Raw genomic sequence first — 24,588 nt, forward strand, 5'->3', positions numbered from 1 at the left:
ATCTGAAATGTAACGTCCACTGTTCAAAGTGCCGTCAATGCGAACAAGCTGTGACCGAGACGTGTAACCAATGGCACCCCATACCATCACGCCAGCTGATACGCCAGTATGGCGATGACGAATACACGCTTCCAATGTGCGTTCACCGCGATGTCGCTAAACATGGAAACGACCATCATGATGCTGCAAACAGAACCTGGATTCATCCGAAAAAATGACGTTTTGCCATTCGTGCACCCAAGTTCGTCGTTGAGTACACCATCGCAGGCGCTCCTGTCTGTGATGCAGCGTCAAGGGTAACCGCGGCCATGGTCTCCGTGCTGATAGTCCATGCTGCTGCAAAAGTCGTCGAAGTGTTCGTGCAGATGGTTGTTGTCTTGCAAACGTCCCCATCTGTTGACTCAGGGATCGTGACGTGGCTGCACGATCCGTTACAGCCATGCGGATAAGATGCCTGTCATCTCGACTGCTAGTGGTACGAGGCCGTTGGGATCCAGCACGGCGTTACGTATTACCCTCCTGAACCCATCGATTCCATATTCTGCTAACAGTCATTGGATCTCGACCAACGCGAGCAGCAATGTCGCCATACGATAAACCGCAATCGCGATAGGCTATAATCCGACCTTTATCAAAGTCGGAAACGTGATGGTATGCATTTATCCTCCTTACATAAGGCATCACAACAACGTTTCACCAGGCAACGCCGGTCAACTGCTGTTTGTGTGCCAGAAATCGGTTGGAAACTTTCCTCGTGTCAGCACGTTGTAGGTGTCGCCACCGGCGCCAACCTTGTGTGAATGCTCTGAAAAGCTAATCATTTGCATATCAAAGCATCTTCTTCCTGTCGGCTAAATTTCGCGTCTGTAGCACGTTATCTTCGTGGTGTAGCAATTTTAATGGCCAGTAGTATAATTAGAGCATGCAGTACTACTGTTCCCGACTTATGAACCTTGCCTATTGAATGTAAATGTCGCATGACGCTTAAATAGGCATACTCCACCACATATGTCTGTTACTGAGGCTTCCTGAATGTGTGAAATCATTAATGTCACAACAATGTTTCCTGTAGTGAGGAAGTCTTTTTCTGACGTGTATTGCCCAAAAGCACTCGCCCTACAAACAATACAAAGGTTCAGTGCTGCCTCTGTTGCTATCATGCCTCTACCCAAAAAAAAGCTAATAGCATGTCGCAAATGCGAGACCTTTTCCCACTTGCGACTATATTTTATCACATTTGAAAACCATTCATAAGTTACAGGCATGTAAAATCCAAGTCGTAATTGCGCGATAAATACGAGAACTTCAAATAAGAAAACGACTGCTGTTAAGGGTATACGGAATGAGTTTTTCGATGAAAAAATCGATTTTTGGGTAAATGCATTTTCGAGAAATTTAGACTCTCCTGTTTAATACCATGTATAAAATATTTGGATGACGTGAATAGAACTATTTAAAATAATTTTTTAAAATAATTTCGACACACGATGTTCTGCACCTTGTATATGAGACGCGAAATATACCTGATATAGACAGCCTTGCCAGAGATATAATTGGGCACAAGAGAGTTAGCTTTTCTGTTGGCTACACTGATAGACAGTTGACAGTAGATTCTGCACCATTTATATTGTTTCCTTTGTGAGTACATCCATGTCATTGTTGTGAAAGTCGTATGTGGAGAAGTCTTTGAGTTTTCTTTCCTTCAACATGCCAAGACCTAGTCTGAAGGTATTTAGAAAGCGTGTACATTGGCGCAAGAAAGTAAAGTGTACTAAAAATTCGTCTGATTCATCTTCATCAGTATCTGATGTCCCAGTAGCGACTAACCTCAACACTGGTAGTGATACATTGAGTGATGCTGCTGCCACTACACCAGAAAGTGCTTCAAGAAGAAAACTAGCTGGAATTGAAGAAGAATACAAGAAACTAAATGCTGGGACTAGAAAATATGAGGTATTAATGTCTCTTTATTATCAGACGTTTTGGAGAACAATGTGTGCTGAAACAATGTGGAAAATGTGGTGTTTCATTGAAAACAAACTTACATGTAGGACTTGCTTGTGAATTAGAGTTGATGTGCAGTTATTGCAAACACAGTGTTACTTTCTTCAATTCCTCACATGTTACTGCAGATACAGGTAAACTATACGATATAAACATGAGACTGGTTTATGGATTACGGTGTATAGGAAAGGGCAGGGCTGCAGGTGCCATGTTGTGTGGTGTGATGAACCTCCCTCCTCCACCTTCAAAATTTAACAAACACATAATTGCAATAGGCTCTGCTGTAGATGATGTGGCACAGGAAAACATGAAAGATGCTGTTGAGGAAGCAGTTGTTGAAAATAATAATAGCAGAGACTTGTCCATAGCTTTTGACGGAAGCTGGCAGAAGAGAGGCCACACATCTCTGAATGGTGTAGTAACAGCTACAAGTGTGGACACTGGTAAGGTAGTTGATGTGGCAATACTTTCCAAGCATTTCAGATGCAAGGAGAAAATGAAAAATAAACATGAAGAGGAGTGCATGGCAAATTACTATGGGTCAAGTGGTGGTATGGAAGTTGCTTGTGTAAGAAGTATTTATCAACGCTCAGTAAAATGGTACAACGTTGGATACATAAATTATCTTGGAGATGGTGACTCAAAGGCTTTCAAAGAAATTGAGGAACTGAGACCCTATGGTAACGATGTGAAAATTTCCAAACTGGAGTGTGTTGGCCATGTTCAGAAAAGGATGGGATCAAGACTTCGACGGCTCAAGGCTAGCATGAAAGGCAAGAAATTGAGCGATGGAAAAACTTTAGATGGGAAAAATAGACTGTCAGATGCTACAATAGATCATATTCAGAAGTGCTATGGTCTAGCAACAAGACAGAATACAGCAGATGCAGAATTAATGAGAAGAGCAGTCTGGGCTCTGTTTTTTCATACAGCTTCAAACAATGAGAATCCCCAACATGGGCTATGTCCAAAAGGAGACGATAGTTGGTGCAAGTACAACAGAGGCAAGGTAACTAAGAAACAATACGATCACCCTCATCACCTGCCACCTGCCATAATGGATGAAATAAAACCAATATTCCGAGACCTCGCAGATATTAGTCTACTAAAGAAATGTCTTCATGGCCAGACTCAAAATCCAAATGAGTGTGTGAACCATGTGATATGGAATAGACTACCTAAAACTGTGTTTGTGGGTATGCTGTTTCATCATTCAATCAGGGCAATATAACGAAGTGCAAAGTTCTGCAGAAGTTGGGGCTCTGTGTAGGACTACGAACTGCCGCAGCTATGCTTTGTTTGGACAAGGAATGGCTGAGGTCTTCAGATAATGCCATAAAAGTATATTCAAAGATGGCTAGACAGCATAGCAGAGCCATCAAGAGGAAGCTGTTGGACGATTCTGATGATACAAGCTATGGAGCAGGCTTGTACTGAAGTAAAAACTTTGAAGCTAATTTCCCGTAACTTTAGTTTTTTTGTGTATAAGGTACATTTTCTCAGGGCCTATTTATAGTAGAAAGATGAAATTTTCTGTAGTTGTTCCTTAAGACCTTCTAATATATCTGAATTGAAAGATATGTGGAATTATTTTGTATTAATGGATGTAAATTTTAAAATACTTGTTAAAATGTATAACTTCTTTTAACATTTACAAAAAATAAAATATCTGAAAAACTATACACTATTTTTTCAAAATTAATAATTCAGCATAAAAGAAGAACATATCTCTGCGTTCTGTGAAAAAATCAAGAGTATCGTCCAAATAACAAATGAGAAAATGTTCCTAACTTTTAGCTCAATTTAACATTGTAAGCATAGGGCGTTCCGTATACCCTTAAACACGCTCATACTCCCGTGTCACGTTCACCTAGTCAGAGGCTGTGGGGCGACGAAATTCTCGAGCGTAAGCTGTTCTGATCCTGACGCAGCCACAAGCTGTTTGGCGGAAATGTTTCTGAAACTTTTTGCTGTTGCAAGTAGATTATAAAATGGAACGAAGTAGTTCTGAAGCTCCGTCAGACTGATAACTTTAGCCGATACCCGAAATGCGTTTTAAATAAACTACGTTTACAGAGCACAAAGCTTACCGCTACAATACGAGCACACACGTTTCCAAAACTCCTTGAGAAGACTGACAGAACTTCCTTTTCACACTTCTGCACCCTACGGTGTTGCCAGATCGTGTATCTCGTCTAACAATTGTGAGGGACTGTCGGGAATATTGGCCGCCTTAAGTGAACGACTTGGACTTCGTCTCTACGGCGGCCACGTTTTACGCCTAATACTGTACTTCTTTGACATCTCGGTGAAATATTCTGATTTGTTTCCACTTAAGATGTGACACCGTCTAAGTGAAAGTCACTTTTTGAACCCAGATTTGACATTTGGCACCTAAGCTAAGATTGCTGTCCAACGTCACGTTCCGAGTAACGAACATTTGGAAATCCAGTTTCTTAATCATAAGACAACTCACAACCTCCATTCATTACAGTGTAGGATTGAGCAAATGTGTCTGTTCTGGAAACACTGAGTTACTTCACAAGAGAGGCTCAGAAAAGGCTCCAAGGGACCATCAATGACAGTAATTTGCGTGTTGTTAGTCATTTAGGGAAACATCATCAGACACAAACGTCACGGAAGCAATGAACATACTGAGGTAATTCTGAAGGTGAAAAAGTAATGAATAGAAAAAAAATGGTTCAAATGGCTCTGAGCACTATGGGACTTAACATCTGATGTCATCAGGCCCCTAGAACTTGTTGTGTGTGAAATTTTATGGGACTTAAGTGCTCACGTCATCAGTCCCTAAGCTTACACACTAATTAACCTAAATTATCCTAAGGACAAACACACACACACCCATACCCCAGGGAGGACTCGAACCTCCGCCGGGACCAGTCACACAGTCCATGACTGCAGCGCCTCAGACCGCTCGGCTAATCCCTCGCGGCACCCCTAGAACTTAGAGCCACTTAAACCTAACTAACCTAAGGACAACACACACATCCATGCCCGAGGCAGGATTCAAACCTGCCACCGTAACAGTCGCACGGTTCCGGACTGAAGCGCCTAGAACCGCTCGGTCACAGCGACCGGCTAATGAATTGCAGAATTGCACGCTTTTTAATATTTTTCTTATAGTGTCTGCTTCAGAAGAGAAACATTTTCCTTGTAAATATACATTTCGATTACAATGTGATATAGTTGAATCAGTTCACAACTGTGACTGAAACAAACAATTTTCTTTCATTAGATCAAACGTTCTTCGTAAGCTAGATACGACAAGAGTACAATTCAACTGCATTTTCTGATACATTTCAATCACGGTGATGGAATGTATACTTCAAACGTTCTCAAGCCATTTTCTACGCGAGCAGTGCATGAGACGAAATTTTATGACACTTCCATTAGCACCTATTAATTTCTCACACTCTCCCACACATGGCGTCTCCAAACGAACCAAATCTGATAAAACCTAACAGAATACTTACTGTGTCCTATCCGGTTAACTTACGTTCTTCGCAACTCCATTCATGGAAATCAAAGTCAGATGGGCTGTCTGCATTTCCGTCGAAGACGCACTGCTTCACTTTCACTCCGTCTATCATTTCATTTTCATGGAAAAGGTATGATATTACAAACCATATCATACCATTTGCATCCATTTTAATTGGTGATAAGGCTTATTAGTTCAGGAGAACAACCAGATTTATTAACTACGTACAATTTTAAAGCATTACGTCTTCTCTCAGCTTCAGGCTGTGATGGCTTCGGCTACACAGCTTGGGGCTGCAGTAGAAGGGCACCACAACTGTGCCCCAGCCGTGGGGATCCAAGGGACGTCCAGCACGGCCGAGTCTTCCCATCGGTCCTCACCGGTGGACAGCCCAGTTACAGCTCGCACTGAGGTTGACCTCTTACCTGTGGTCGAGTAGGAGCTCGCCCAGGAGCGTAGCAGGCGGCGAAAGACTTTACAGGCGGCCGTACGTAAAGCCCCCCCGGTTTGTCTGACAAACAGGTTCCAGGTGCTGTCTGTGGCTGACACTGTCGCTGAGCCACATTCTGTCGCCTGTCCTGTTTCATAGGAAACCTCTCAGCCTGCAAGATCTGGACAATCACAGAGGGTGGGATTATTGGTAGTTGGGAGCTCCAACGATAGGCGCGTTATGGAGCCCTTTAGGGACATGGCTGCCAAGCAGGGAAAGAAACCAATGTTTACTCCGTGTGCATACCGGTCATTCCAGATGTGGAATGGGTCCTCCCGGATGCCATGCAGAGCACAGGGTGCAGCCAATTGGAGGTGGTTGCTCACGTCGGTACCCATGATGTGTGTCACTTTGGATCAGAAGAGATTATCTCTGGTTTCGAGAGGCTAACAGAAGTGGAAAGGCTACCAGTCTTGCTTGCAAAATGAAAGCAGAGCTGACAATTTGCAGCATAGTCAACAGGACCTCTTGCAGACCTCTGGTAAAGAGCCGAGTGGAGGGTATGAATCAGAGGCTCAGACGGTTCTGCGACCGTGTAGGCTGCAGATTCCTCGGCTTGCACCAAATGGTGGTTGGGTTTCGGGTTCCGCTGAATAGATCAGGTGTCCACTATACTCAGGACGGGCTACAGGGGTAGCAGGGGTTGTGTGGCGTGGGCTTGGTGGTTTTTTAGGTTAGAGGGTCTCGGGAAGACACAAGAAGGGCTTCAGCCACAAAGGGTGCAGGCCGGACTCAGGAAGAACGTAGATACAGGAACCATCGGTATAACAGTCGTAAATTTACGTAGCTGTGTTGGGAAAGTATTAGAGCTCCAAGCGCTAATAGAAAGCACTGATGCTCGAATCTTTATAGGCACTGAAAGCTGGCTAAAGCCGGAGATAGGCTCAGCCGAAATTTTTGCGGAGAACCTAAGGGTGTTACGAAATGATAGGCTACACACGGTTGGCGGTGGCGTGTTTGTTGCTGCTAGAAGTAGTTTATCTTGTAGCGAAATTGAAGTAGATAGTTCCTGTGAGTTAGAATGGGCAGAGGTCATTGTTGGCAACCGGAATAAAATAATAATTGGATCCTTTTACCGACCTCTCAGTTCAGATGATACAATTGATGAAAGGTTCAAAGAAAACTTGAGTTTGATTTCAAACACGTACCCGACTCATATGATTATAGTTTGTGGTGACTTTAATTTACAAAATATCACCCGAAATTGTACTAAGCGCATTCTCCGAAAATTATTTCGAGCAGTTGGTTCATGAGCCGACGCGAATAGTAAAAGGTTGTGAAAACACACTTGACCTCTTAGCAACAAATAATCCTGAGTTAATAACGAGCCTCAAAAGGGATACAGGGAGTAGTGAATACAGGGTAGTCGTAGCGAGATTGAATATTGTAACCCGCAAATTCTTCAAAAATAAATGAAAAACATACCTATTCAAAAAAGCTGACGCCTTCCTGAGACACAATCTCCACAGCTTCAAAATTAATAAGTGTAGACCAGATGTGGCTTGAATTAATAGAAGTAGAATCGGCAGCAATTGAGAGAGTTATACCAAGTGAATTAACAAACGACGGAGCTGATCCTCCTTGGTACACAAAACGCATCAGAACACTGATGCATCGAAGACAGTGCTACCAAAGCAGAGCTACTAAACACAGCCTTCCGAAACGCCTTCTCAAAAGAACACGACGTAAAATTTCAGAATTTGAATCAAGAATAGCTGCCAACCTGAGTAACGTAGAAGTAAATATCCTCGGAGTAGTGAAGCAACTTAAATCACTTAATAAAAGCAAGTCGACAGAAGATCCGTACCCAAAAGACTGGAAAGTTGCACAGGTCACACCAATAATCAAGAAAGGTAGTAGGAGTAATCCGCTTAATTACAGGCCCATATCATTAACGTCGATGTGCAGCAGGATTCTGTAACATATATTGTGTTGGAACATTATCAATTACCTCGAAGAAAACGGTCTATTGACACACAATCAACATGGTTTTAGAAAACGTCGTTCTTGCGAAATACAACTAGCTCTTTATTCACATGAAGTGTTGACTGCTATTGACAAGGGATTTCAGATCGTTTCCGTATTTCTGGATTTACAGAAGGCTTTTAACATTGCACCACAGAAGCGGCTTGTAGAGAAATTGTGTGCTTATAGAATATCGTCTCAGTTATGGTACTGGATTTGTGATTTCTGTCAGAGAGGTCACAGTTCGTAGTAATTTACGGAAAGTCATCGAGTAAAACAGAAGTGATTTCTGGCATTCCCCAAGGTAGTGGTATGGGCCCTTTGCTGTTCCTTATCCATATAAGCGATTTGGGAGACAATCTGAGCAGCAGTCTTCGGTTGTTTGCAGATGACGCTGTCGTTTATCGAATAATAAAGTCATCAGGAGCTCAAAACAAACCGCAAAACGATTTAGAAAAGCTATCTGAATGGTGCGAAAATTGGCAGTTGACCCTAAATAACGAAAAGTGTGAGGTCATCCATATGAGTGCTAAAAGGAATCCGTTAAACTTCGATTACACGATAAATCAGTCTAATCTAAAAGCAGTAAATTCAACTAAATACCTAGGTATTACAATTACGAAAAACTTAAATTGGAAGGAACACACAGAAAATGTTGTGGGGAAGGCTAACCAAAGACAGCGTTTTATTGGCAGGACACTTAGAAAATGTAAGAGATCTACTAAGGAGACTGCCTACACTACGCTTGTCCGTCCTTTTTTACAATACTGCTGCGCGGTGTGGGATCCTTACCACATAGGACTGATGGAGTACATCGAAAAAGTTCAAAGAAAGCAGCACATTTAGTATTATCGCGAAATACGGGGGAGAGTGTCACAGAGATGATACAGGATTTGGGCTGGACATCATTAAAAGAAAGGCTTTTTCGTTGCGACGGAATCTTCTCACGAAATTCCAATCACCAACTTTCTCTTCCGAATGCGAAAATATTTTGTTGACGCCGACCTACGTAGGGAATGATCACCACGATAAAATAAGGGAAATCAGAGTTCGGACGTAAAGACATAGGTGTTCGTTCTTTCCGCGCGCTATACGAGATTGGAATAATTGAGAATTGTGAAGGTGGTTCGATGAACCCTTTTCCAGGCACTTAAATGTGATTTGCAGTGTGTCCTTGAGGATGCAGATGTACACCGCCGGTCTTGAGCCACTTTTTCACTTTACGTACTCTGATTTCTGCTTAACATTAAAAGAAAATGATGTCTCTTTCGCGCTTTCGTCGGCATTGGCGTCCTGCCTGCATGTAAATAAAGAGAACACAAACTAATATGATGCATTTTCTCGACGTAAAAGAACTAAATACGTTCGATACCTACCACGTGAAAAAAAAGATACTTTCATGTTTGTCTCAGTCTTTTTGCATTAAATATCGTAAAATAATTTAAAATCATTAGTCTATTGAACGACTGAAAAAATTGAAATAGCTTAGTTTTTATGTATAATCTGTTTAATTTTCTTCTTCTTCGAGGGAGAACAAAGCGTTCATTTGTCATAAACCATTTCTTCCTAACAACACAGTAATTCAGTACTGTGCCTAGTTTCCGTCTTCCTCTACAACTGCATTTAGCTGCCAGGGAATAGAGACATCTAGTTTTTGGATGAACCAGTTATTCTACAACTCTTCCCATGAGTAATGAACAGCTGTCATGGTTGTCGATAGTTTCCGTCTTCCTCTACAACTGCATTTAGCTGCCAGGGAATAGAGACATCTAGTTTTCGGATGAATCAGTTATTCTACATTCTTCCCATGAGTAATGAACAGCTGTCATGGTTATCGATGCTGGTCTTGTACACCTAATAATTTTGTCCATCTCTGCCCGTAAGTGCTCTATGGGATTGAGATCAGCATCTTTGTGGGGGGCCAGTCCAAGACTTGTTTCAAATGAACCTTTGGGAGGCCAGTCCAAGAGCTCAATGTCTCCGTCCATTTGAAACAAGTGTTTTACACAGTTCGCTGTATCGACAGGATAACGGTCATGTGGAAGATTATTCTGCCTCTCTAAAATCTTTGACGAACGGAAAGAATGATTACGTTCTCCAGCATTTCGTAGTAGCAGTGACTAGAAAGAGGACTATCCAGTTGCCACAGAATGCCGTAACCATTTTCTGCCAACTAAATATTTCTCTGTATTTGGGCCACTGCTTCTGAGAATGACCAAGAGGCACTAAATGTTTCCTTCAAGCACACAGGTAGCAGTAGAGTGAAGAAGTTAATAGCGATAATGACAGTAATAATCGAAGTATTTGGCAACATCACGCTCTTGATTGGTATATCTCTATCTAAGAAATTTCTTGAAACAGCGAAAATTTCAAAATGGCTTCCAATCGAGGTTATGATGACTAAAAGCATCTTTATATCCCACTGGCATGAGACTAGGATAATTTCCGTGTCAGTAGCCTGCTGATAACAAAGCAGTTAATATAGAACTGAATTTTTTCAGCATATCTAATTTGTAAGCTCAGCGCATCATACCTTATGACACAATCATAAATACAGCAAATCTGCCCTTCAGTGGTCTAGTGAACTGATCCCACCTTATTAGTTTTGACGTACGTGTTCGATTCCCACTCCCGGCATTTATTTTAAACACACATGAACAGATCTCCTTCACCTCTAGTAATGTCAAGCGAAGAATGTTAGGTTGTATTGTAGTTCAGAATCCGCTTTATAAACATTATATCTCTTCGCTACCAAATGGGGCAGAGGTGGTTTAGGATGGGCCACAACGCAAGTCGCAGCAAACGGAAACTCTGTCGCTAGTGAGATTCCTTTCACTAGAAACTTTTTGTTTTATTTAATGAGCCAATGTTATTTACGGTCACAGGGCTCTTATTTCACATGAACTTTAGGTGCTGAAAAATTTATAGCTGGACTGGGATTCGAATTCGGATCTCCTCTTTCGTGGTATCTGACGCACACGTAACGATATAGTTCGATCATTTCATTGTTTTGCCCAAGATGGCGAGCTCTTCTAGGTCCCCATGAAAGGTACATATGTGAGTTCGAATACTGGTTTGGCACAAAACTATCTATCGTTTCATTTCAAGCTCTACCATTTGCACACCGAACTTCTAGTGATAAATAATTATTCTGGAACCGCGCTGCTCCGGTCGCAGGTTCGAATCCTACCTCGGGCATGGATGTGTGTCATATCCTTGGGCTGGTTAGGTTTAAGTAGTTCTAGGTCTAGGGGACTGATGACCTCAGATGTTAAGTCCCATAGTGCTTAGAGCCATTTGAATTTGATAAACAATTTTCATTTTTAATGTCTCTTCGGGTGTTGTCAACTATAACAATAGGTGCCGTTATTTCTTTCGTGGATAGAAACGACGGCGGAAGGTGCCGTGTTCGATTCCCGGTCAGGCAAAGAAATTGTATCCTCATTTCAGATTTAAACACCTCGCGGCTGGTGAAGGAATTCGAGCTCTAACATCTGATGTTACTAGCTAACAATCTGGTTACTTGCTGGGTTCGAATCCCCGTCACAAAACTTTATATCATGGCATTTCGACTTAAACACGTGCAAGCTTTGTCATTTGAAATAGTTTTTCGTGGTCAGTTAATAGCGAAATAAGGACCTTAACAGAATTCCAGACAGAGCGCAAAAATTTTCAAGCTTAGATTTGTTATTGATATTGGTGAAAACTTCGATATTTCTCGACTCTTTAGGCGTAGCCACCAGTGAGGAACGTTGTTATGAGCGAGTGCCGGTCAGACACGACAGCTTTACTTAATTACAACGGCTATAGGTGTTTGGTTTCAATACAGATCAATACAGTGCGTGTTTGTTTTATTCTAAACGAATTATCGGGCATCACAGAATAAAACACACACACACACATACTCAGAATAGGAACAAGCGAAACAGATTCAACGTTTGCGGACGTCAAAACAAAGCAAAACAGTAAACAAACGGCAGTCGGAAGCACATCAGCGACGTAAATTGATGCAGTGAAATGTGTGTCCATCCACAGCAACATAACAGAGCGCAGTATTTACAAACGAGCAGGAGAAAATGTGAGTAAACACATTCAAATACGAGACGTAATCCGTGAACAACTAACCACACGAAATTGTTCGCTATACCTAAGCTTCACTAAACTTTTATCGATGTCCACAGGTTCAGCCCAACTAAAAAAAACACATTTGATGCAAGAAAAAACACTTGACACAGCTAAGGACTAGCAAAATACTACTATGCTAAAGCCAAAAACGGGAATATACCACGAATTTTATCAGAACATACATTTATCAGAAGAGACATTTTGATAATAAACAAAAAATTAAGTGCAGACGATTTTCTAACATCCCTCATGTTTTCAAGTGACATGGTGCCCTAACTGTGGCTCATTTTAGTTGGTAGCCACAGGACACACACAAGGTAAAATAAGAGGTAAAGCGTACATACAACAAAATCTCGTGTATTACATTGCTTAATTTAAAAATAACACTGTATGTACATACTTCAGGAAAATAATAAAAAGAACACTGAGTAAGCCACAACTGGAATCTTGTTTGTGTGATAAAACAAAACAATAATTTATGTACTTGCAAAAAACGGACCCATCCTTAATTCATTATCATTTTTCATAAACTTTACAATAAGAATTAGTTGCAGAGGCGCGCAAAATTAATCTATAAGGCACATTTGAGCTTACTCATGTTGCTTGTCTACTGGCTCAATATGTTTGCTATCAGGTATATACATGTTGTAGTCTGTTGCTTATAACGTTTTAATATGTATTCTATTTATACGTTATTTCAGCCAGAGCGTATTTCATGTCAGTAATATCTTTGTGGCATTGTGAGTGTACGCCCACCATTGAATCACCTACCATGAAAATATTTCACAAAACCACCTCTGTATATATGCATATAGCTTGCACGCACACTGACAAGTGATCAACATGCAAATTCTTCCTTCGACAACACACAGAACCCTGCACAGAGCTAAAGTAACTGACAGCCATAGGAATAATCTATGGCGTTCAAAACGTATTGGCGATATTTTACAGAAGCTCGAAATTTAGCGCGGACTTCAATGCGAGATGGTGATAAGAGCTTCCACAAAGAAACTGACAGAAAATTCAAGGATATTCTGTTCGTATGTAAAGTTTGCTAACGGCAAGACACAGTCAAAGCCGCCTCTGCGCGATAGCAATGGACATGTTATCGACGATAGTGCTGCTAAAACAGCGTTACTGACCACTACCGCTACAACACAACTAAATAGAACCACTCGCTCGTCGAAAGATCCGTATCCAAAGATTGGAAAAATGCACAGGTCACAGCAATATTCAAGAAAGACTATATTAGCAGCCCGCTGAATTACAGACCCATATCAATAACTTCGATATGCTTTACGATTTTGGAACATATATTGTGTTCGAACATTATGAACTGCCTTGAAGAGAACGGTCTGTTGACACACAGTCAACACGGATTTAGAAGACATCGTTCTTATGAAACTGAACTAGCTCTTTATTCACACGAAGTGTTGAGTACTATCGACAAATGCTTTCAAATTGATTCCATATTTCTAGATTTCCAGAAGGCCTCGACACTGTACCTCAGAAGCGGCTTGTAACTAAATTGCGTGCTTGTGGAATATCGTCTCAGTTAATGCAACTGGGCTCATGTTTTCCTGTCAGAGAGGTCACAGTTCATAGTAACTGACGGAAGGCCACCAAGTAAAACTGAAGCGGGTGTTATAGTCCCTCGGTTGTTCCTTATCTAAGTAAACGATTTGGGAGACAATCTGAGAAGCCATCTTAGGTCGTTTGTAGATAATGCTGTCGTGTATCGTCTACTAAAGGTACCAGATGATATTATATATATATAGAATGCCAAACCGACCACTTGATTGGGGAATACCAAGCAGGCTTCCGTAAAGGGCGGTCTTGTGCGGAACAAATTTGGAACCTGAAAATGATTTTACAACACAAACAGAACCTGATCATTACCTTTGTTGACTTCAAAAAGGCGTACGACTCTATCGACCGGAAAACTCTCTTCAAAATTCTAGCAGAATACAAAGTAGACAACAAAACACGAGCTATCATAGAGCAAACTTTAACCAACACGACCTCCAAAGTAAAGTTCTGTGGGGAACTATCAGAGCCCTTCGAAATTCGCACAGGTGTCCGACAAGGCGATGGCCTCTCACCTCTCCTTTTCAATCTGGTGTTAGATAAGGTCATAAAAGAATGGGAAACATCACAACAGGGGATAACATTAGGAAACCTACAGATTAAATGCCTGGCTTTTGCAGATGATTTGGCGATTGTCACGAAAGGTATAAAGGAAACAAAAGACGCTATTGAAAAACTGCACGAAATCGCTTCCAAAACTGGACTACAGATCTCTTACGAAAAGACACAGTTTATGAGCACAAAGAAACTCTCATCTCTGAACACAAAGTATGGCACGATTTACAAAACAGCAAACGTCAAATACCTCGGTGAAACACTACAAATGAGTGGACATAACAGAGACTCAAATGAAGAAAGAAAGACTAAACTGGACAAGGCATACAAAGTAGTGTGGAATCATTACAACAAGAAGTCTATCTCACAAAAAGCCAAATTACGCCATTACGACACGGTGGTGCTCCCCGAGGCACTATATGCAGCAGAGACCACACTAATCCGAGGGCATACACGTATCAGACAATTAGAAAAAGTAGAACGGAAAATACCTAGGAAAATATTTGGCGCAACTAACAACAATGGAATATGGATCAAGAAACCTACAGAGGAACTGTACAAACAATCACAGAAAAGATTAGAAAACGCAGACTACAATTCTATGGACACCTATACAGAAAGCCATCACACAGGCTGACCAAACAGATCTTTGACTGGGTAACCACTAGAAACAACAAATGGGTGGCAGAGGTAGAAAACGACCTGAACCAGCTCAACATAACAGCAGACACAATAAACGACAGAATAAAGTTCAGAAACATCATTAAGAAAAGTAAACTACATGAGATACAATGCGACAAACGAACAGGCATAAAATGGACCGAAGAACGAAAGCAAGATCACAGCCAGAAGATGAAAGAAATATGGGCAACCAAAAAGACAATCAAGATGAAGCCGAAGACACGAAGCCGACAAAAAGCATGGACAGAGGACCGGAAACAGAAACACAGCGAGCGAATGAGGGAAGTTTGGGCAGCAAGGAAGGCAGCAAAAGGAACTGGCCATGTAGTTTAGTTCAAATGCGCTCTTTAAGGGCAAAACACCAATTATATATATATATATATATATATATATATATATATATATATATATATATATATATATATTGGCAACTGACCCTAAATAACGAAAAGTGCGAGGTCATCTACATGAGTGTTAAAAGGAATCCGCTAAACTTTAGTTACACTATAAATCAATCATATCTAAAGGCTGTAAATTCAACTAAATACCTGGGAATTTCAATTAAGAGCAACTTAAATTGGAAAGAACAAATATAAATTATTGTGCTGAAGGCGAACCAAAGACTGCATTTTATTGGCAGATTATTTAGAAAATGCAATAGATCTATTAAAGAGACTGCTTACGCTACAGTTGTCCGTCCTCTTTTGGAGTAGTGCTGCACAGTGTGGGATCCTTACCAGATAGGATTGAAGGAGTACATCGAGAAACTTCAGAGAAGAACAACACATTTTGTATTATTGAGAAATAGGATACAGAGCGTCACGGACATAATACAGGATTTGGGGTGGACAAGGCGATTATCGTTGCGGTGAGGTCTTCTCACGAAATTTCAGTTAGCAGCTTTTCTCTTCCAAATGCAAAAATATTTTGTTAACGCTGATCTACATAGGGAGAAACTATCAACACAATAAGAAAAAGGGAAACCAGAGCTCGCACGGATAGATATAGGTGTGCGGTTTTCCCCCGCACTTTCAGAGTGGAATAACTGAGCTTTATTTTGAAGGTGGTTCGATGAACCTATTGCCAAACCCTAAAGTGTGATATGCAGAGAAGCCATGTAGCTGTAGATGTACATCACGGACTCAGACAGGGATATTGAGTCTGTTGTGTACATCTACATGGCTACTCTGTTTTGCCTAAAGAGAGTCATTTTCCTATAATGTCCTTGCAAAGTTTCGTAAATCTTGCCCCCATCTCTTCTACACATCTCCTATACATTCCATGTTTCTAATTTCAGTTTCGCCATGTGGTTTAGCAGCTACAACACTATTGAAGCGTTTGGAGTCACCACCACCAAGATAGTGAGTGTGTCGCACACCACGTGTAGCAATTGACCTAGTATAAATAGATACACCCTTTTGCTTTCCGTATCATCACCTGAAACCTTCAAAGTTTTTGTCACATTTGTGTTTATTTACCTTATTGGCACAACGTTGAAATTATTCTAACCATACTGCCGGCCAGGGTGGCCGAGCGGTTCTAGGCGCTGCAGTCTGGAACCGCGCGACCGCTACGGTCGCAGGTTCGAATCCTGCCTTGGGTATGGATGTGTGTGATGTGCTTAGGTTAGTTAGGTTTAAGTAGTTCTAAGTTCTAGGGGACTGATGACCTCAGATGTTAAGTCCCATAGTGCTCAGAGCCATTCTAACCATACTGGCCATAAACAAAATCACTTGCACATGGAAAATGATTAATATTTTACATTAACTCTGCCACTGCATTATACACACGCTGTAGCGACCGCCATGAAACTAGGCACCTCAATTTCATCTCACTGTTCTAAGAATTTCCAGTTAGTGATAGTTTCAAATGTTTGTAAAATTCAGGAAATAAATTAGATATTTTAATTTTTAGTCTAGGATGTGATGGTGTACTTTCCAAAGGAAGATTCTTGCCAGGTACCACGAGAAAAAATAGCACTCCATCTTCAGGTCACAAGTGGCCCATCGGGACCATCCGACCGCCGTGTCATCCTCAGTTGAGGACGCGGATAGGAGGGGCATGTGGCCAGCACACTGCTCTCCTGGTCGTTACGATGGTTTTCTTTGAGCGGAGCCGCTACTGTTCGGTCGAGTAGCTCCTCAATTGGCATCACGAGACTGAGTGCACTCCGAAAAATGGCAACAGCGCATGGCGGCCTGGATGGTCACCCATCCAAGTGCCGGCCACACCCGACAGCGCTTAACTTCGGTGATCTCACGGGAACCGGTGTATCCACTGCGGCAAGGCCGTTGCCCACGAGAAAAAATAGCGTTACAAGAAATTTTGTGGAAGAAAATTTTCTTACTTCAAACTGTGATAAAAACAGAACGTTTGATATATTTGAACTGATAATAATTTATGAACATTCTCAAACTTTATAGATATTTTATTGTGAAAACATAAAAGTATTCTGAGACTATAAATGAAGTACCATAAGATGTATGAAACTGTTCCGCCTGTGTAACGAAAAATGTTGCCTCTGATGAGTCTGAGTCCTGTTGGGCCTTGTAGAAACTTCCAACGAGAAAGGATTTTAGATCCGATGGCTAGCCTTAATACGAGCAAGATTATTCCCTACCCCAAATTTTTTTTGCTTGCAGCTCGTCACTCCACCCATCACCCAAATCGCCGATGCACGCTACACAAAAGTAACTGTAGGTACTTTCAGGCAAATATTTCCTTTGAAGACGAGAAAAGCGTATTTTTGCGTATGGTTCTTTGAGACCCAAGTCATACCGAAGTATACTACAAGCCTGTTGTCCTCAGCATGCAGTATGCACATTTTACACAAAACATCGTTCTTACTGCTGCAGTGCCTCTGCACTGTACTGCAAATTTTCGTCCACCATTTCACTTTCTGAATCAGAAACCAAGTGAGCGAAAAAGACAAAAACCGGAGATCACTGAGCAAGAATAATTAACTTTTTCAAGGAGATTACTTTGTACTTTTCTAGCCGTCAGCTACTCTCCTCTGTCGTAGTATCGAAGTACAGTTCTACACACTAACTTTTTGTCAAAATCGCCAAATCCCGTAATTTACGATTTCATTTACATCCCATCCTTGGACAATCAAGCGTGCTCACGTCTAAAGATTCTGCCTATGTTACTGCAATGTTAATACGGAATTCAGTCGATTCGGATATACCACAAGGTTTTGCTGTCATTTCATGAACTTGCAAAAAATTTATTTTTCACTGCTTCTTCACTATTGGCGTGATCAGTAAAAAAACTTGAGCACCTTCGGTACGATAGTTTCAGATTGGTTTCGAATGCCTTTTTATCCTTTACGCACTCTGACCGGAGGACCACTATAAGTAGGCTCTCGCTCTTGCATTTCGCTCGCTACCAAACAGACGTCAGTGCACCGTTCCACCGAAGAATGAAAATATCCATGAACACACGATATTCCACGGAAACGTTGAACATTCATCTTATGCTGACTAGCTGCCCTGTTAACAATACGGCAACAAGACTATGAAGCGGGCGAATCACAGCAAATAGCGCCGTGGGACTGCAGGGAGCAGGTGTGACCTTGAGGTATCTAATTACTTAACGGCCACTAGATACCACATCGCATAAATACATCTTATATTTACACACAATGAAAAGTATACATGTAACTAAACATTGCGTACCTACTAAAGTGTAATTATAATTAAGCGCACCTAGATGTCATAAGAGCCCAGAAAACGTAATTTTTTATTTAATAAATATCTATTATTCTTCCTAATTACAAAAATTATGTACTTCATCTGTAGTACCTCATCATTTTCGTGTTTGACTGCCTTCCTAAAGTAGATATCAAATCTGAACGCCTAGCTCTTACACTACTGTCAAACACAAAACATTGCCTAAAGTGTCTCGTTATTTGATTTTGGCGCCGCTATTTCCATAGCAGCTCGTTTGTGTATTATCCTTCAAGAAGCTGTCGACTGTACTATCAGGAGAATCGATCTTACTTTCGATACAAGCAGATTGCTTGAGTTTTTTTATGCTTTTCGTATACATTCGTGTCGTAAACTTGTTATTGTGATTGCATATTTTAGCCATTTTACATAATAAAATCCTAAAAACGAAGAAGTTTAATTGCAGTCGTAAATGTTACAGCAATCCAGCAAAACTGTAATGGAATGTCAAGTATGCAAAGAAACGAAATGTACAATGACATTTCTTGTAACACTCATAAAATATAGTGAAATGAATTTCGCCTTGCTTATGCCGTGAGGTGTATTGAGAAGGGAAGAAAACAGTCCTAGTATCTTGTGCTATGATGGATCTCCCATCGCCACCTGCCAAATTTGAGAGGTATCACCATACTTGTCGCCAATCGAAAATGTGTGGGATATTGCGAGACGACGGGTGCTGCGCTGTGACCCAACGCCAAACACAACACATGAACATCGGAACCACGTGAATGCAGCATGAATAGTTATATCGCAGAACGCCCATTCGTGCCTTATACGCGTCGATGTCATCACATATGAAACAAGTTATCAGCTCCATGGCGGACCCTATGCCTACTAGACAAGGGGGCACATGCTGAACCGAGGTGACTGAAATGTTAATCATTTCTGCACAACATACTAATGTACATGTCCAATGAATATGAATGATCTATCTCTAGACGTTCAAGGTGTTCTGTTTTCTCTAAACATGTGTGTACTTCCAGATCCTCATCTGGTGTATTAATTAACTTTTCTCTGGTCTGGACGAGTAGTTTTGCTTTAAGTATGTGTAACACATTGTGACTTGTTATCCCTTTGTTTCAGTACTTGGTTTTGTTTATGCACTGTTTGGAGTAGCGCTTAAGGCTACCTTGGCACTTACGGTATGGCTCAAGACTGAAGACCTCTTTGCAGAGGTGCTCCGTCTACCACGTGACCACTAATTAACTAAGAATGCTTTTTCGACTTCTTGGTAAGTTGCACAGCTACCTGCAGCTTCAGTTGCCCAAAGATTCGCACCGCCGTTAATAAAACTACTGACAAATTTGGTTGTTTGCTCTTCATTTCAGGGCCATTAGATAGACACTTTTCTTATCCATTGCTAAATTGATGGTAGCAGATAATATTTCTCTCTATAATCGCAGTGGTATCCAGTCCATAGATTGTTTCAGGGTTCGTAATTACATGTTCTTGGGTTGTGAACTAGATCCAGATTGCAGCACAAATCTACCACTTGGACTAGTCACGTGAGTACCAAAACTATCGAATGAGCTACCTGTTTCAGTGATTTGGTTAATTTGACTCAGGTCTTGTCTCACAAAAGTTTTACTTAATTTTCAATTCGTGCCACTCTCTTATTTCTGAAATTACAGGATCTCCTACCTTTTATTCACAAAGTATTTTATATTCTGGGCATCCGCAGCTGTTGAAAGGCATGATGTTAAGAATTCCACTGACAGTGGTTTTTAGGTCGTGAGACCGGTTGTGTACCAATAAAACAAGAATTTTATCAGATGCCAGGTAATTATTCTTAAGATCTACATATGTTAGTTCGTTATCAATGATCTTTACACGAGTCTCCTGTTCTTTCTTTAACAAGTTGACCTGGTTAGATACTATCCCGCTAATATATTTATCTGTTTCTGTCCTGTAATCTTGCAGAGCTACCATGCTCTTAGCTTGCTATTTGCTCTGCCAAGCGGTAAATTTGTTTTTAACAACTCTGATGATCTGAGTATCTTTCTTAGTGAACCTCAGAGTCATTTCTCGCTTCACAACGGTGCAATAGCAGTCGAACTGCTCGGAGATTATTTTCTCCTAGTTCGTTGTTAAATTCTTTACGGTCTAGCAAGATCTGATTGAGCTCGCTCTTGTGCATGTGTAGAGTCTTCCTGACGATATGAAATCTCCCTAATTTGGTTTCATAATTCTACCTTTATATCATCATGGCTTTGGACGACTATTCGATCTTTGCTAGTAATTCTGTCTTGGCCTGTCCTATGTTGTCAAAAGAGTCTGCATGGCCAAGGTCAGACCTGGCAGTTTATTTAGAATCTCATCTAGCTGGCTAATAGGGACTGCTACGAGAGTTTTTCTTCTTCTCCATACGATATTTTCATATAATTCTTAGCGTAATTAATATTACCTAAAAATTACACTCAAGATAATACCAAACCTACAAAAGCGAATAATTAAAAATTAAAGGACTCTCTTTTCAGAGGGAGGAATGGCGCAAGAACAATGTGTTGACGTGAGGCTAGCAGCTTTGCGCACTGAATTTAGATAGAGTATAGGCCAAAGACACACTAGTTATGTTGGGAACACTACAAAACACAAGCCACAATACATACTTAGTAGTATAAAAACAAACAAAAAAAAATGGTGTGCGAAAACGTGTTCTGTGTAAAACATAAAAAGTGCATAGTGCTGCAGAGCAAGTAAAAATTAGGCCACATCTACGAATGTCTAAGGAAGAAAAACATCACCGAAATGCTAGCAGATGGTATTCCCGATGTAGGCGAGAAATCAAGCGAAAATCATCGGAAGTAAAAAAAACATATTGTTAAAGAACTGTTCTTACATCTTAAAACAAATCAAAATATAAATAACTTAATTACAGACCGCTGATGATGCTTTACGTCAATAAAGCGGAACGCGTCCCGTGAAAGAAACAAATTTTCTGTAGTTGCAACGACAGAACGAAAATACCCTGAACAAATACTTAAATATGTATATGTAGTAATAATATGTCAATTCAGTGTCTCAGCCTGGTATTTCAACTTATAGCACTAATCTGTGGAATAAAAAGTAACTGATAATTGACTGTACATTAGGCTCCCTGTCTTAGACTGAGATGACAGCGAGAAACGAAATAATTACCCTATACTACTCTCGCTACGTTTTAAAAATAAATAGACACCTACACATTAAATCTGTCTGTCCTATCTTAAACATATATATAACAGTGCAGAAAATTAAAAAACATATCTGTAAAGGTATAATAACGTGAAATAAAGAATTTAGAGAAGTCCTTATTTCAATTTCCTTCACAAAAAAATTACATTTTCCCCCAACGCCACAGAGGACATATGTAAATCTTAGAATGTTGCTATGTACTGCTGAAAATGCGATTTATGCGGAATAATTATCAGAGAAATTGCACTTATGGCATAACTCTGAGAAAGCTCGTACCCAATAGAGAGAAGAAGAAGACGGAGATACCAGATGTTGTCTTATCATAAAAAGAAATGTAGCTGCAGAGTTCAATGAATGCAGATACAGATTAGCATTAAAAATAAATTTGGAACATTACTGAAGGAAAAGAAGTGAAAGTGATATTTTAATGCAACTAAATTTTGTTGATACTGTAAATAGCTTCATTAGTGTGGAGTGTGGGCACAAAGCAGTTAGTTACTAAGATTATTTGAAACTCATATTTTAATGCTGATTATTTGGGAAAGAATTGTATCCGAAATAAATACATGAAAAATTTACTTGGTTGATACATTCCTTTTGTTATCTTGCCTTTCCCTAAGTAGTATGTTTGCTTGTAGTTAGAATATGTTATTTTTAAAAATTGAAATATTGCTTTTAGCATGGGTTAGACTCATTTTTTTGTGTTTTGACAGAAAGAGCACAGATATTCGCAGTGATGTCAATAAATTGTGCACTGTTTTCTAAACAAAGGATGTGGCTCATGAGAAAAATTTCTTGTTTTCAGAATTACTCATCTCCCTGAACGCGTTACTGAACAGCATATTAGAAGACTTGGCCAACAACACGTTTAATTGCACGTGTGAACTGAATGGAACAGGAGAGGAACAGGATGGTTATTCTGGAGAGTCTACAACAATTTTACCTTGTTCGTGTATGATAGTAGTGGGCAAGAAGTTGTAGGAAAACAGTCTCGCCATTGATTTGCATGGTCGCGCATCAGGCGCATATCTGTTCTATGTTAGCTGTTTGCTCTCTGCTAAATGATGAATAAAGGGTTTTTTCGTGTTGATTTCATCTGTTTCTTAAAAGAATCCTCGTCAAACGTCATTTTAAAAACTTTTTAAACAGAAGTTTAAGCTGCGTTCCGATCCAATGGATACAGGTCCAAGACAAGTTCAATAATCACGCTGTTCCGCACCAAGGGATACAGTTTCAACACAACTTCAGTAATCACGACTGATAGGTGAAGGGAAAGGAGGAGGTAATCAAACGTTTGTCATAATAGAGTAAAATACAGGGTTTTTATAAATTATTTATACAAAAGTAACCTTCAATTATGAAACGGAAAATAACTTACAGAAATGTTTGTTGCAACACTGCTTATAGTATATCTTCGAGTTTTATTCGCTCCTAATATTGTTAGTTCCCGACGTTCCTGTTAGGTGGCACGCGTGAATGAGCTGTTCCAATAGTAATCGTTGGTTTTTTAATTGATTTCATCTGCCTTTCAGCTTTCAGGCTTTTATTTTGCGGTTGTAATTTCGGCATTGAGCCATTTTCAAGCATAAGATTTTGACGTATAATCTTGCAGATGGGACGTTTGTCGTGTTACATATGCTAGCCACGTTGAATATTTGTAAATAAAACTTGAAGGTAAACTGCATTCAGTGCTGTTTCAGGCATTTCTGAAAGTTATTTACCTTTTTAACAATTAAAGGTTATTTTTATATAACCAATTTTTAAACGCCCTGTACATTTTCATCTTCTAAACTTTATGTACTCAGTTTTATTGAGCTTCACTGACTCAATGTACAGAATAATTCAGTGTTAATATATAAATAAAGGTATTAAAACGTAAAGGGGAATCTTTCTTTTCCCAGTAAAGAATAAAACAGAAAAAACTTTCAGACTTCCACTATTTTTTTGATCAAACACATCACCTAAAACCAAACAAGAAGGTAAGTCAAATAAGAATTCTTTTACAAAGACATTAATTTCTATTAATATTGTAAGGTCTAGTATTCGCACTATTGTGTTACCTAAGAGAGGTGTCCAGTAAATACAACAGGAAGCGATCACTCTCTAACAGTTATATGTAGTTAAATGGAAGTGGTCTGTTTACACACTTGCTACACACTCCTCACAGGACAATACATCGGAAACATAATAACTAGTCAGTAACCCCGATTACAATGTCAATCATCTATTAAAAGAAGTGTACACCACATATACACAACTTTGGCTTTGTGATAAGGAGTGGTACTGATAAATCTAACCCAACACAGTAGAAGTTTTGTGACTTCAGTGGGTGGACAAAACTGCGGATACGCCAATAAAGCAACACATTACCACCGTCCCTAATACAGTGTAGGAAAACCGTTGGCGTATGGCCGGCTGCTGTGGCCGAGCGGTTCTAGGTGCTTCAGTCTGGAACTGCGCGACCGCTACGGTCGCACGTTCGAATCCTGCCTCGGACATGGATGTGTGTGATGTCCTTAGGTAAGTTAGGTTTAAGTAGTTCCAAGTTCTAGGGGACTGATGACCTCAAATGTTAAGTCCCATAGTGCTCAGAGCCATTTGAACCATTTTTTTCTTTGGAGTATTCAGAACGGATGATTTTCAAGGGTATCTTACACCATTCTTCCTGCAAAATAGAGAAAATTTCAGATAACGATGGTGGAGATGGATAGCGATCACATGCTCTTCTCTCCAAATTATACCATAAAGGCTAAATAATACTGAGATCTGTGGGTGTGGTG

The 24,588-nt window shown here is 40.3% G+C and overlaps 1 protein-coding gene and 1 pseudogene across 1 annotated transcript in view; one reads left to right on the forward strand and one right to left on the reverse strand.

The window, feature by feature from the left end:
* LOC126162788 (uncharacterized) overlaps positions 1–22,826 on the forward strand; it is a 640,449-nt gene extending 617,623 nt beyond the window's left edge. Inside the window, exon 6 of the mRNA XM_049919506.1 lies at positions 22,614–22,826. Coding sequence (XP_049775463.1) covers positions 22,614–22,789 — 176 coding nt within the window. The 3' untranslated portion in view covers positions 22,790–22,826. The remainder of the gene's footprint in view (positions 1–22,613) is intronic.
* Positions 17,085–17,202, reverse strand: LOC126163488 (5S ribosomal RNA; annotated as a pseudogene).
* Positions 22,827–24,588: the final 1,762 nt, after the last annotated feature.

This window comes from Schistocerca cancellata, chromosome 2 (genome assembly GCF_023864275.1).
Source record: "Schistocerca cancellata isolate TAMUIC-IGC-003103 chromosome 2, iqSchCanc2.1, whole genome shotgun sequence".
NCBI lineage: Eukaryota > Metazoa > Arthropoda > Insecta > Orthoptera > Acrididae > Schistocerca > Schistocerca cancellata.